The sequence below is a fragment of the Montipora capricornis genome, chromosome 8 (assembly GCF_036669925.1).
Source record: "Montipora capricornis isolate CH-2021 chromosome 8, ASM3666992v2, whole genome shotgun sequence".
Taxonomy (NCBI): domain Eukaryota; kingdom Metazoa; phylum Cnidaria; class Anthozoa; order Scleractinia; family Acroporidae; genus Montipora; species Montipora capricornis.
This window is the reverse complement of record NC_090890.1, coordinates 24,749,723-24,763,713: the sequence shown is the minus strand read 5'-3', so window position 1 is coordinate 24,763,713 and position 13,991 is coordinate 24,749,723. Positions and strand designations below refer to the sequence as shown.

Genomic DNA, 13,991 nt, shown 5'->3' with positions numbered 1-13,991 from the left:
ATTGACTGTCAAAGTGTTAGCTTCCAGGCAAAAACTGCATAAATATGGCAGAAATGGCAGTATAAGTGCTTAAAAACTGTATACAGTCACCTTAAGAAATTTCGCCCCAATTGCAGTCAAATTTCATCCTAAAGATGTATTAGGGTAGGTTGTGGCTAGATTTTGCTATTTTGTGTGGCTGATTTCTGTGGTTTGCTAACTCTTTACTGTCCAGGTCATTCCTTTTAAGGACTTGTACAGAAAATGAGATGATACTCATGCTTATAATATTCACCCTGGCCTGTCATTTTTGAAAAAAAGAAAAAACTTGAACTAATCCTGATCCTTCCATAGGAGCCACCAAAATCCAAGAAAGTCCAGCACTCAAATGCAAGAAATGCTGTACTTTTTGAAGCTATAAACCAGATTATTCACATGGATAGGTATGGAGTATAATAGTTGTATCATTTGGTACGCCATTTTTTTCAACTAAATACATGTACCTTAAACACCAGCCAGTAAACCAAAGCCCATATTAAGAGCTGTTGGAAGAAAGATATTAATTTAAAAAAAATGGCATGTCCAGGACAAAAAGTTATTAATTTTAGTGGTTTCCAACAAGCTAACCAGTAGTTTAACCCATTGACCCCTGGGGGTTCCCCATTAACGAGTAAATTGGTCTGGCGTTAGACAGAGTAAAATACTAAGTCTGGCCGGTTTAAGCCAGTTTGGGTGTTAAAGGGTTAAACTGTTGGGAAATACAGTGTACATCTAAGTGAAGTCATTGTCAAAGCTGTATCTTCACTGTAGATTCACTGTAAGAGTCAGTTAAAGGTTCATTAATTTTGAACAAGAATCTCACTCACAACTCTACTGATGCTTTATGACCCTTGAAAATCAAAAGAAATGAAACCAGAGATTAGTAGCTTACATTTAGTCTTCATTCTAGCTTACTTTGAAAAAGCCAACTGATATGAAGGAAAATAGTTCTTTGATGGAATGGGGTATTATTCTTTTGTGACATCAACTCTGTAGAAAAGGGCATTAAAACTCAAAATTACAAATAATAATTATGTCATACAGCAGGTGTAGTAAAGGATTTTTGATTCCATGAGAATAGCCAATGGCCAATTCCTACACTTTTGGTGTTGACAGAAGATTGGATTATTGTTTGACTACATTTTAAATAATTTAAAAATTGGAAAGTGAAATTATTTCAATTTTGTCAAGTAAATTGGGCTTGATTTATCAGACTTTATGAACTGCACTCCAGATTATCTTGTGCAGAAGATACTGTACACATAAGTCACATCCCTGAAGTGAGAAAACAACTGTGACTAAGGGCGCGTTCGATTGACCCTATTCCGGAATAAGAATACGTGAAGTGATGATTTAAAATGGAAGGTCTGGCGTTTTGAAGCAACAAGGATGATAAAGATATGTTTAAAATAGCATTTTAGCAAGTGTTTGACAATTTTCATGTGTTTTTCTAACTTCTATTCCATGTATTCCTATTCCGGAATATGGACAATCGAATGCACCCTAAGATTCTTCTGTTTTGGTCCTTTTTAGTGTCCAACTTTTTTTTAGATGATATCATAGAAAGTAAATGAATATTTATGTTGTTTTTGTTTTTTTTTTCACAGTGAACAAAGTTTGCTGATCAGAGGGTGTAACCAGCTGGGTCAGTTTTTGACACACAGGGAAACCAACCTTAGGTATGTTCACTACTTTGGTTCAAATTTTGGCAAAATGGAATTTAAAGTGACTGCGCTTTCTTTGATGAATCAGTGAAATTTGACAAAGACAAAGAGGCTAAGAACGATCAGAGGCAACCTGAAGGCTCCTTTTTCAATAGCTTCTACCACATGTCATCCTGGTAAAGTTGAGTGCCACTCCTATCCTATTTCATGCACAACTTGTCCCCAGTAATACTGGTACTCATTTTACCCACCTCAAATGGATAGAAAGCTGAGTGAACTTTGGAGCGCATGGACAGACAGGAAGGTTGGGATGCAGTCTGAAAGCAATATCCACTATACTACATGTACACCACAGTACTAAACACTCTAGGAATTGTTGGATGTATACTTATTAAAAGTGGTCTGTTGTGATAATTAATGATTATTATCTTCCTAAATATTTAATTTACAGATATCTTGCTTTAGAAGGTCTTTGTTTAATGTCCAACTCCGAGTTCTCAGCTGATGCTGTCAGAAAACATCAAGAGACTGTTGTTTCAGCACTGAAGGTGAATTTATCTCGTTGTTTACATTTTCCTGTTGCTAAACATACATTAAATTCATTTCCAAAGAAGTACATGCAGTCAGTTTTCCAGATAAAGACCAAAGGATGCCTCCGATCAGTGGATCTGGCTAATGATTGAAACCCCTACAAGTTCAATAATTATTGTTTATTGTTCTTGATTTGTAGACTGAACGTGATGTCAGTGTGCGCCAGAGAGCAGTTGATCTTCTTTATGCTATGTGTGATAAGAACAACGCTGAAGAGATAGTGTCAGAAATGTTGACGTACTTGGAAACAGCTGATTATTCCATCAAGGAGGAAATGGTAATGAATAACGTAGAAACATTGTTTGAATGTTTTAGATTCTGAAGCAAAATTCAACTAATAAATTTTCACATTGTGTTTACTGGCTCTGAACAATTTTCCTTCAGGTACTAAAAGTTGCAATACTTGCTGAGAAGTTTGCCACTGACTACTCCTGGTACATGGACACCATCCTAACACTAATCAGAAATGCAGGGGATTATGTCAGCGAAGAAGTATGTAGCGGAAGCCAAGTCTTGCTTGCGTGACAGTGAATTAAAGGGCAGCATGAAGTAACCATTATAAGTGAATTAAGTTCCTATTTTGCAGAACTAGATCCCACAATTAACTGTAGCAAGTTTAATAATATAGTGGAAAATTGAGGGCAGCTGGGCGAGAGTAGGAGAGGGAATTCAAAAAAAAAAATTGTATTACTGGTACGTACAATCATGTTAGGCCTCGTTAAATGCAGCTTCAAGTTAAGCAACAATAATGTGTCCATCAATAATATTGTCGACACTAACTAGTTTGAACTTGCTGTGTAGGTATGGTATCGTGTGATCCAGATTGTCATAAACAGGGATGATATCCAAGGCTATGCAGCTAAGACAGTGTTTGAGGCCCTGCAGTCACCATCGTGCCATGAGAATATGGTGAAAGTCGGTGGTTACATCTTAGGAGAGTTTGGAAATCTTATCGCTGGTGATCCACGCTCGAGGTAAAGCAACTGCCTCTTTGAATAATTAGCTATTGTATGGGTGAAATTCTTCTTTTTAAATCATGTATTCATTATAATAGCAACCTACTCATGTTGGTGCTTTTTAATTTTTTTTTTTTTTTGCCTCCCTTGACCAGTCCAATGGTCCAGTTCCAGCTTCTTCATAGCAAGTTCCCATTGTGTTGTTCTTCAACAAGAGGTTTACTGATGTCAACATATGTCAAGTTTATTAACCTTTTCCCAGAGATCAAGGGACACATTCAAGAGGTTAGACCATTGTCTCTAGCTACAGCACATACCCAAAAGCTTATACTGTACATGTAGTTTATATAGTTTAAAGTCACACAACACATGTTTTGTCCAATCCTTCGTGTCAGTCTTAAAGCTAATGGGAAGGTCCTGCTGCAAGGATATAAGAAATGGCCGCAACAAGTTTATTCATCACCTGTATGCCTACTGAGCTTGTTTGTTAACTAACAAGTTTTGCTTTGCCTCAACAGATTTTGCGAAGTGATTCTAACCTCAAGAATTCGGATGCAGAAATTCAGCAGAGAGCTTTGGAATACTTGAAACTTAGTACTGTTGCATCCCCTGATGTATTGGTGAGTTTCTATTGACCTTGATTTTTTTGCTGTTCTTAATGCTTATAATTATGTGCAAGTTTCTTTCCACTCTTGTTTACAAGTGTAAATGTCTGTAATTAACTACCGGTAATTTTGAACAATTGATGTGAAATACAAGGTAACATAGTACGGCATTTCCCAATAGTTTAGGATGCGTCTTATAGCTGAAGATTTAGGTGTGATTTTCAATGTTATGTAAACTTGACAGAAACAAGATTGAACGTTAATGGTGCATCTTGTAACCGAGTAGCCTTATAACCAAAAAAAAAAGATACACTTAATGATAACTTATAACTTAACAGTCATTCTACCACCTGAACATCCTAAGAAAGTGACACTTCAAGTAGGTGAATACTTTATTTCTTTGCTTCTAGACCTTCCTGACACTTTTTCAACAATGAACAGCATTTTTATACTAGGATTGGGAAAAATGAAAACGACTTCGAATTTGGTTTTGTTAAGCTCCGGCTAAAGTGTTTTAAAGTAACCCGCATCACACAGTTTTTAATCTAACTCCTTACCCTGTCACTGGGAAGGGCTAAAATTCTCACTACCAGTGGCGAGAACGCTGGTCAGAGGTGGATTCAATCTCAGGCCATCGGCTTAGTGCTACTCTTGCTTCAGACACCCGGGGCCTGTTTCTCAAAAGACCCGAAAACTTTTCAGGCCCAAAAAGCCATTTTTGAAATTGCCAACCGCTTATTTTGGAAGGCCGATCTTTTAACATGTTTCCAAGGTAACAAAAAGTAAACTGACTGTGAAGTTTGATGACTAAAATCCTCTCCGTTCTTGAGATACAAAGGGGATTGTGACACCCGAAAATGGCCCCTAAAGTTTCGGGACTCTCGAGAAATGAGCCCCTGGCCCTGTTTTTGCGGTGAGCTGTACCTGTTACTGTCTGAATGATCACTGATTCCAGTTCAAGTTGGTCCTAGATAAGAGATACAAACCCTTTGTTTATGGAGGGTTTGGAATGCTGTTTTATTTCTCAGGGGAGGGTTGGGCTGGTACATGTACTGTTGGTCTGATTTAAACTCTTTGAAGTGACAATCTCCGAATATTCTTGACAGGCTACTGTGCTTGAAGAAATGCCACCTTTTCCAGAAAGAGAATCATCCATCTTGGCTAAGTTGAAGAAGAAGAAACAAGAGAAGACTGGAATAGTCGAGAAGGAAGAAAAGGCTGAACCTGCTGAAAAACCAACAACAAATGGACAAGTTCCAGTGGCAAATGAAGTGCCTGTGCATGTATGTTATCGACTTTACTTTCCATATGTTGCCTTTGTGTGATCTGATTCATCTTGAGCTTTAAGAAATAATTATGCTCTTTAATATTATAAATATACAACAATGCCTGCCAGCTATCTTCATTTTATTTTCCAACCCTATGCATGAGCTTGTTTGCTGTAATACCTTTCTGAAAATGTCAATTAATTTTTATACAGATATTTATTCCTAATAATTATTGATTTCATCTTTCCTTTTTACAGCTCCCTCCTTCAAATCCTGCATTACAAGCAGGTATGTAATGCATACGTTTTCTTAAGGGTTCAGTGCTATTGTGTGAATTGGTGAAAGTGACTAATTTCAAAATGTAATCAACTCATGTTGTGCCATGTTTGCATAATATTGCTTGATGCTTGCTGAGAGGCTGAAAAATCTTGCATGACCTTCTTGGCATTATGTTAATTGCTTGGTACAATGCAAAGGGATGAATCAAAAAGAAAATCAAGCATCTGGTAGGTTGCTGCATTATCATCATGAATCTAAAAGGAAATCGTTGTTTCCTTCCAACATTGAATGTGTGGGGGCGGGGAGGGGTGGGGGGGAGACGGGGAGCTATATAAGAGAAGGAGAAACTATTTCTTTTGGGCCTTAACAGAATCCAGCTCTTGTGAAGTTCATTTAGATAACCTTCCCAACTCGATGATTGTAGCTTGGTTGATTAGTAAGATGTTCATTGTATGGCCAAACAAAGAATGACAGAAAATTCACTGAAAGGCGCTTAATGTACGCGGCCATTTTGTTTATGAACGGTGATGAAACATTTGGACAACTGCTAGAGCTCTATGGCAAGTGTGTTCTTGAACTCGCAAAATTTCTTTCATGTTTTAAGTCGCTCTTGGTCTTGTAGTGATTTTTTATGGATTGCTGCGCTTGTAAAAACGTCTTAATTTTTACTTCATTTTTGCTCGAGGCTTCCCTTGCTGCACTCAAATTTGCCGACAATTGCTCGTTCTCCTTGCTCGTTCTCTGTGCTCGTTGTTGAGGTTTACAGTTGTACTTGCGCCTCCTTTTTTATGGTTAATAGGAACAAGCAAATTTTTCCGGTTTTTGTTTGTTTTTAAATTTTTGAGGAACGTTTTTTCTACCAGAACAGTTTAGAATCTTGGCGTGGTGGAAAAGTCCAGACCACGGACAATATAGAACTTATTCGTGTAGTTAGAAGGGTTCGTGCTACTCCTTGAAGTCCTCGAAAAGCCCTGGAATTTTAATTTGGACTTCAAGGCGCTTGAAAAGCTCTTGAAAAAGGGGATTTGGTGGGAAGCTGCTCGAAAACTCCTTGAATTTTTGCTTGGGTGAAAATTGTTGAGATTGGACCATGCTAGGTTAAAGAAACATTTCAAAAATTGAGCCCAAATTTGACTATGGGGAAAGATTAAATGCAAAAAATAAAATAAAATGTCCATGCGTGCACTTAACTCGCAGGAAGTGGGAAAGAATATTAAGGTAGGCTTTTTCAGCAAAGAAAACACTGCAACACGATATATGGCATAGAATCTTTTTACAAAGATTCCTTGAAAACTCAATTTCTTGTTCTTGAAAACTTTCAGAATACTCCTGGAATTTTATATACAAAATCCAGCACGAACTCTGAGTTAGTTGTTTCCAGTCGTCTTGATTCACGCCATATGAAGTGTATCACTGACCACTGGGACAATTTGTATCAGCACCTAGAAAAACGACCTAGCTCATCAGGAGTCCTTCTTGTTCAATGGTTGGATCACCCAGTTGTTGTTGTGGAGGTCATAGATTCATTTCCTACCTGGTACCCTGATTTTCTCTTTTGTCGCTTTGTTCCTCGGCCAAGGAACTACAATTTCTTCTTTCACAAGGGTACATCATCTTCATCGTTATCACATTGAATAGATCCAGTTCTGAGGTGCTTTCCCTGGCAGAGTTTTGGCTAGCTGCTTGTGTTTGTTTTGAGTTACCGTTAGCCTTTCGTGATTGTCTGCATCTGTTTGGGTGGAATTACTTTGGTTTTACAGCACTCAATCGAAAACTTGACCTTTTTCAGATCTCATTGGCACAGGAAATGCTCCTTTCGTAAACAACTTTGCAGCTTCAGATACTGCGGGTGGAGGGCTTCTTGTCGACGTGTTTGACATCCCAGCAGCAACACCAGCGCCAGTGATAGGGGGTATTCCTACCATTAACCCTGGAACAGAGGAGAATCTTAAAAAGTAAGATTTGATTATTTAACGGCCCCCAACCTCAATTTTTTTTTCTTGCCGAGATATATCCATTCATCCATTGTGAAATAAAGAAAGAAAAAAGGAAAGGAAATTTATGAGTTGTCTAGTCTTCTAGCGCTGGAGCACTAATTGGAGACACTGTAAACTTACTAAAATCAAATGTTGGTTTTTGAGGAGAGGGGATATCCGGAGTACCCGGAGAAAAACCTCTCGGAGCAAAATAAAGAACCAACAGACGACTCCAAGTCTGGGAATCGAACTTGCTTTCGTTTTGTCTTCAAAATCTCAGTTTTAATGTTTCAAAAAAATTTGATGAAACCATAGGTTGTTTGTCCTACTGCGAAGTTAGTGCGAGACTTGGGCCTCTTCCTGTGGTGACGTAAAAACGCCTATTCATTGCAAAAATTCTTTCAAAACTGGAATGGAAAATCGATTTGTGATTGTGTGCCAATTTTGTAAACTCGTGTGGCCTTTTAGAAGCAAAATCGAAAGACAACGTAAAATACATATCTTGTGATGATAAAATTTGACTTTTTGCAAAATAAAAAATGTTGAGGTTACGGCTCATTAGCAGAGATGGTGTCGTTGTTTGTGTTCTGTTTTAACTGGGAGTGTCTTTAAACAGGTAGTGTCAGTTTGGACTGACAGTCTGAAGTGTATGCGTTTTTGCATATAGTTCTGGTCGTGGATTCCTCCTCTGAATACGCATTGTTTTTTGACAGATTTGTGTTCAAAAACACTGGCGTTTTGTTTGAAAACGACATTCTCCAAGTTGGAATAAAATCAGAATTTAGCGACACAAAGGGTAAGTCTTGTCATTTTGTGTTGGGGTGGCAGTATTCACTTTTGTCTCCATGAACCAATTTGAAGTTTCACTATATCATTTTATCTTTCAACAGGAGCTATTGGTATATTTTATGGCAACAAGACGTCTTCACAATTTGTTAATTTCTCCTCCACTGTTCACAGTCCTGATGATCTCAATACTCATATCCTTTTACATGCCAGATCAACCTCGTTTCCTGTCTCTATCTTCTCTGCCTCTTTTGTCGTTGAGGAGAGAGACAAAGGAGGCAGAGAATAGAGACCCTGGAAACGAGGTTGCTTCGGAAAGAAAATTGATGATTTATCAGACATTGCGTCACGCAATGTCACACAATGTCTTCTTAACATTTCTTGGCTTTTGCGAGTGCGCAACCAATAATCACGCGTCACGCGAAGGTCACAAAGTTTTCTTTACAACCTATGATTTTGTGGTGTTCTCGTAACCTTCGTCGTCGTCCTTGACGTTAAAATAGGGACGAGTCGTTATGGACGAAAACGTCACGACAAGATATAACTTTGCTCCATCGAAAGTCTTTCGCGATTACTGCATCTCATTCACGTCGTACAATCGTAAGAGCGGTCTCAGAGTAAGATATGACCATAGCCCATTTCCGAGTTGCTACATGCCTCAAATGGAGCCCTGGGCCCGGTTGTTCGAAAGCCGATTAACTTAATCCAGGATTAGCGTAAACTATTGTTTCATGTTTTCAACTTTTTGGTGTAAGTTTGTTTTGCTTATTTTTGTGTTTCAAGATTCACTTCTTCTTATGTAAAGTTTTGCCGAATATCAGCGTTGAACAGCATTTGGGAATAGGGAAATGAACTCCTTGGTTAATTTTTAATCTGGGATTAGCGTTAATCGGCCTTTGAACAACCGGGCCCTGGTGCACAACCATTGGGTATTCCTATGCAAATCAAACTCATTTCCCTTGCAATAGCCCTTTTCACGTTTAGTTTTTCTCATTTGCATTACAATGCAATCTATCATGTATGTGAGGCAATTTCGAGCTATTTTGTAGTTTTAACCCAAAATTGCCTCGCACCCACGTTAGATTACATTGGAATGCAAATGAGAAAAAACTAACCGTGAAAAGGGCTGTTGTTGAGCTCGAAGACTCATTTCGAAACCGAGACAAACAGCAACTCGGAAATGGCCCATTAAATGCACACCTATTTCAATAAGCGTCACGAAGTGTCCCGTGGCACTTCTCCTTAACTTCAAAACCACGTGTGTCTCGGAGTACAGACAGTCGACGTCAAAACGTGTTCCCAAATGATTCCCCTCAAGTAAAGATGCTCTAGTAAACAGCTGCGTTTACCTTAACCAAAAAATATCGCTAACCGTGAGCGTTAACTTATTGTTGAAATAGGTAGCAAAGGCTTGGGTGTGCATCTAATTCGGTCAGAGTACAAAGAGAGATTGAAAGGCTCGCATGGATATGCTCATGCTGTCACTGAAACCTCAAATTTGGTGATTTCACGTCGTCGTTATGCAAACTACCGCAAAAATACGAGTATTTTTCCCCTTTCAACCAATAATACTATCGTTTATTATAAAATAATTAGGATAGTACGCCCACTCTCATTTGTCAATAGCTGTGTTAAGATGAGAGTATGGAAACACGGCTGTGACATCACACCAATGTAGTCAGACGCGCGTTTTGATTGGCTGGTAGGAAATATGTGCCTGTATCAAGAAAAACTGTTTCAATCAAGAAGTAAAAATACCCGGTATCAGCATATTCCTTCATTTGTCGAATCATCTTTGAGGAATATTTTATAAAAGCATAACTGTCTCGAATTCTCCAAACTCCCCCTCGTGTTTAGATGAGGCTATGGAAACACAGAAAACGTCCTCTATTGCTTAAATGGCGTTGTCGTTGTCTTCGCCGCTATTGTTTCTAATTCTCCCAACAGCGTCCAGTAGTTATAGTTCCTTGACTCATTTCACGTCTACAAGTCGACACCAATTCTCCGCCCCAAATCGTCGAAGGTGGTGCTCAGATGAAACAGATGATTAATGTAGAGTGCATCATGGAATTCAATGCTCATCCAATCGTAGACCTTCAGTTCAGGTAATTGCACAATGAGCTTCTTGGAATAGATAGGTAATAATAATAATAATAATAATAATAATAATAATAACTTTATTTCAGTGTCAATCTTCTAGCTAGCCTGTATTAGGCTTACTAATCGGGGACACTATCCTACATAAAAAATACAATAATCTTTCGAATTTACAATAATAAAGAACGTATTTAGTAACTAAAACTTATTTAATTAGGATCTGTGATTTTATCCGATTATAAAAATTTATATTTAGCAAGTGCATGTGGGACAATTACCATTACAAAAGTCGTTCTCCACCAGGCTACCGAGATCTCTTTTTCTAATATTGGCCATGAAGGCCGTTAACGTCTGTCTCTCTCTGTCTCCTGAGCTAAGTTTGGACCAAAGTCGTGGTCTAAAGAACGTCAATGAATGTTTCCCATGCCTGACACTGTTGAATCGTGGGATATAGAAATCAGAATTTCTCAGATGGTAATTAGATGGCGTTTCGCTGAATAAGTCCAGAATATTCTTAGGGAGTAACTTATGCTTGACCTTGAACATAAATATTGCTATATCTTGAAGACGCCTATTATATACGAAAGTCAGATTAGCACGTTTTAATAAGTTGTTGTGTGACAAATTCTAATTACAGAAAACCGCCCTGAGACCTCTTTCGTTCACGCGTTCCAGTTTCTTTCTATCCGACGCCTTACAAAAATGCCAGACTAGGCTGCAATATGTAAGCTGATTTAATCGCTGTCTTGTAAATCTGAAGTTTAGCTTCGGTAGGGATCAGTTTCCTGAGCCTCATTAAAACACCAATCAGCCTACTTGCTTTTTTACAGGTAGCTGAAATATGTTCTGAGAAATGCAGATCCTTATCTACAGTGACACCTAATAATTTAAGTCCCTCAGTGATGTTAATGAGATGGCCATTTATGTCAAACGTCAGCTGAGATGGCTTGTGTTTACTTCCGATAATCATGGCTTGATATTTGTTCAAGTTGCCAACCAAATGGTTTTCTTTATACCACGCCGACATTCGTTCCCCTTGATACTTGATCCTCTCCATAAGGACATTTATGTTACTATGAGCATAATAAAGTTGGTGGTCGTCAGCATACATTGAAAGACTAGATGAACGGTCCAGGTAGTCGAGATCATTTTGGTAAATGTTCCATAAAAACGGTCCCAAATTGTAACCCTAGGGACAGCCCATATTGGTTGGTTTCCAGTCGCTGACCACAGCTCCTAGTTTAGTCCTTCCTTTGCGGTCCATGAAAAAGGAACGCATTAATTTTAGCGATTCGTTAGAGAAGCCGTATGCCTGAAGTTTAGCCAACAATAGAGTTGGATGCATTGTGTCGAAGGCTTTACTCATATCTGTCGATAAAACGTCTACGGTTTTTCCTGTGTCAATAGCTTGTTTCCAGTCTTCAACTAGACGAAACAGAGTTGACTCACAGCTGTACAGCCCACGATAGGCCGACACAAAGGGATCGTGCAGCGATGGGCAAGCTTTCGATTGCGTGAGCAAAACGTTTTGTCCGCGAAAAGAAAAATCCCGTAACCCGACACTAACCCTTGCTCCCGAGGGTGTCCGCTTACGGAAGGTTTGACTGTTCAAGCAAGTGACAAAAGTTGTCACGCGACGTCACCCGTGTTGTTCTCCTCGTGCATGTGGGCGAAACGCGCACGAATGCAGAAGTTGTCTCTTGGATGTTCTCTTACTATTTGTTCGATTCGCTTATAGCTTTTGTTCGCTAATCCTGGAGTTTAACGTTGCTTATTTGTTACTTTTTTTCCTGTCTACTAGTGTGAACGGCATGGGCCAAAGAATTGCTCTTCCTTTGCCCGTGTTTGCGTCCAAGTTTTTTGCACCCACGGACATGAATTCACAGGACTTCTTTTCTAGATGGAAACAATTAGGAAAGTAAGTATTGGTTTCAGCTTGCCATATCGCTCAGGTCTGTCAACAGAGAGCGTGAAGACTTCCTCTCGAGTAATCAACACAAACGAAGTCTTTCTGTTACCGTCATTATTTTTCCCAGGTTTCGAGAGATGTAATTGACTACTGCAAAGTGACGGTGTTTTCCCCTTTAATTGGAATTGTTTTAGTTTGCAACAAGAGTCCATCGCTCAAAGAGTAAGATTTAACCAAATTGGATTAATCTCCATCAGCGTCAGAAAAGTGTCAATTTGCGGGAAGTTTTGCGGGAAAATAAACAATTCACCAATTTCGTATCCAATTCAAACCCTTTGAATGCTATATCAGTTGTGGTTACACACACCTTGGGTTTGGGGCCTTTCGGACGGTAAATGGCTTGGGTTTAATTCAGCTCAGGTTTTCATGTTACTCTTTGGGATGCGGTTACACAGTAAAAGACTACCTTAATTAATATAATTAGGGATCTTCGTGTATTGGGTACGTTCTTGCGTTATGATTGGCCGAGCCACCTTAGCGAGCAGATAAACAGTACTTTTCAGTTCAGGAACTGTCATGGGAAGTTCTTTTGTTCTTTTTGATGTATCCATGGAAATAACCCTAGGGCAGTTTCGTTCTAGGGAAAGCGCTTACACACAAAAACGTCCTTGCCCGTGGGCAAACGCTATTTACGAATGGGTGAAAGGGCTATTGTAACCACGACTATTGTAATGCAAATACAACACACAAAGAATCCCGGGCGATCTGAATTGGGTGCAACATTGAATTAGACAATTTTTCTATGATTGTTTATCTTCCCGCAAAACTTGGTTTAAAAATAAACACTTTTCTGACGCTATAGGGACAAAGCTGATACCAGGTTCTTACTCTTGATTAATGGACTCTTTTTTGAAAGTTCTTTGGCGATTCCTTGGGTGTTGCTTGGTTTCGCTAATGGCTGATAGTGACAATAGTTGCGGTTACACTCGCCTTCTGCCCGAGGTAACCCTGTGGGTAATTGCCTTGGGCTGGGATCGGTTTGGGTTTCCGGTCAGGTTTAGTCCTCCGGTTAAATTGCAAATAATTGCCCAAGGTCAACTTTTGACCTGGCAGTATTTGAAAAAGAAAAAAAGAAAGAAATCGAATTAATGGGTATTTAGAGCAAAGACAAGTAAAATATACTCATTTTGAACTTCGAAAGTTGGCCATGTTTGATACCACGTGTGATGAATTTGGTACGTGCCAGGATATTTGCCGCAATTTCAGCGCAACACCACAAAAATGTGCCCAGCATGTGCTGAGGTTTCCGGAATTAATTTTTTTCTTCCACCCGATTGGTTGAACTACTCTTGTGGTTAGATAAACCAAGACTAAACCCTACGACTTGGTTCGGGAAACGTCATGGGTTATTCTTTTGTTCTTTTTGATGTATCCATAGTGATTCCCCATGGGCAGTTTCACTGTGGGAATAGAGGTTACACACAAAACACAGACTTCCCATCGGTAAAGTCTCACTTTCCCGTGGGCAAAAGGTCTAGTGGAACCGCAACTAATGTACAGCAAATTTTTGGTCGAATCAAACCTAATTGCGCCTTGCCAGTACGTCTTTCTCGCTCGTTAGACGCGCCTTCAGATTGTAATTGTTTGGTTTAGCCATTGGTTCAGGACTGCGCGAGCACTTGTTGTAACTGGATAAACCGCTCGCAATATTCCTGTCGGTGACGAATTAGATTTCCTGTGCCCAGTTTATACCATACCATATACATGAAATCACTCTGCTATGCCTAACCTTGGTACTGCGAAGTAAAACAAACTCTTTAATTTTTCCTTGTTTTTATTATT

General features: G+C 39.1%; 1 protein-coding gene across 1 annotated transcript in view; it reads left to right on the top strand.

Annotated features, from left to right (window-relative positions):
* LOC138059132 (AP-2 complex subunit alpha-2-like) overlaps nt 1-13,991 on the top strand; it is a 33,438-nt gene that overhangs the window by 11,302 nt on the left and 8,145 nt on the right. The window contains exons 8-22 of the mRNA XM_068904666.1: nt 334-422; nt 1,626-1,697; nt 2,134-2,230; nt 2,413-2,550; nt 2,658-2,765; nt 3,075-3,247; nt 3,385-3,514; nt 3,748-3,849; nt 4,941-5,117; nt 5,360-5,390; nt 7,171-7,336; nt 8,071-8,153; nt 8,248-8,337; nt 10,125-10,248; nt 12,042-12,158. Coding sequence (XP_068760767.1) covers nt 334-422; nt 1,626-1,697; nt 2,134-2,230; nt 2,413-2,550; nt 2,658-2,765; nt 3,075-3,247; nt 3,385-3,514; nt 3,748-3,849; nt 4,941-5,117; nt 5,360-5,390; nt 7,171-7,336; nt 8,071-8,153; nt 8,248-8,337; nt 10,125-10,248; nt 12,042-12,158 — 1,697 coding nt within the window. The remainder of the gene's footprint in view (nt 1-333; nt 423-1,625; nt 1,698-2,133; nt 2,231-2,412; nt 2,551-2,657; nt 2,766-3,074; nt 3,248-3,384; nt 3,515-3,747; nt 3,850-4,940; nt 5,118-5,359; nt 5,391-7,170; nt 7,337-8,070; nt 8,154-8,247; nt 8,338-10,124; nt 10,249-12,041; nt 12,159-13,991) is intronic.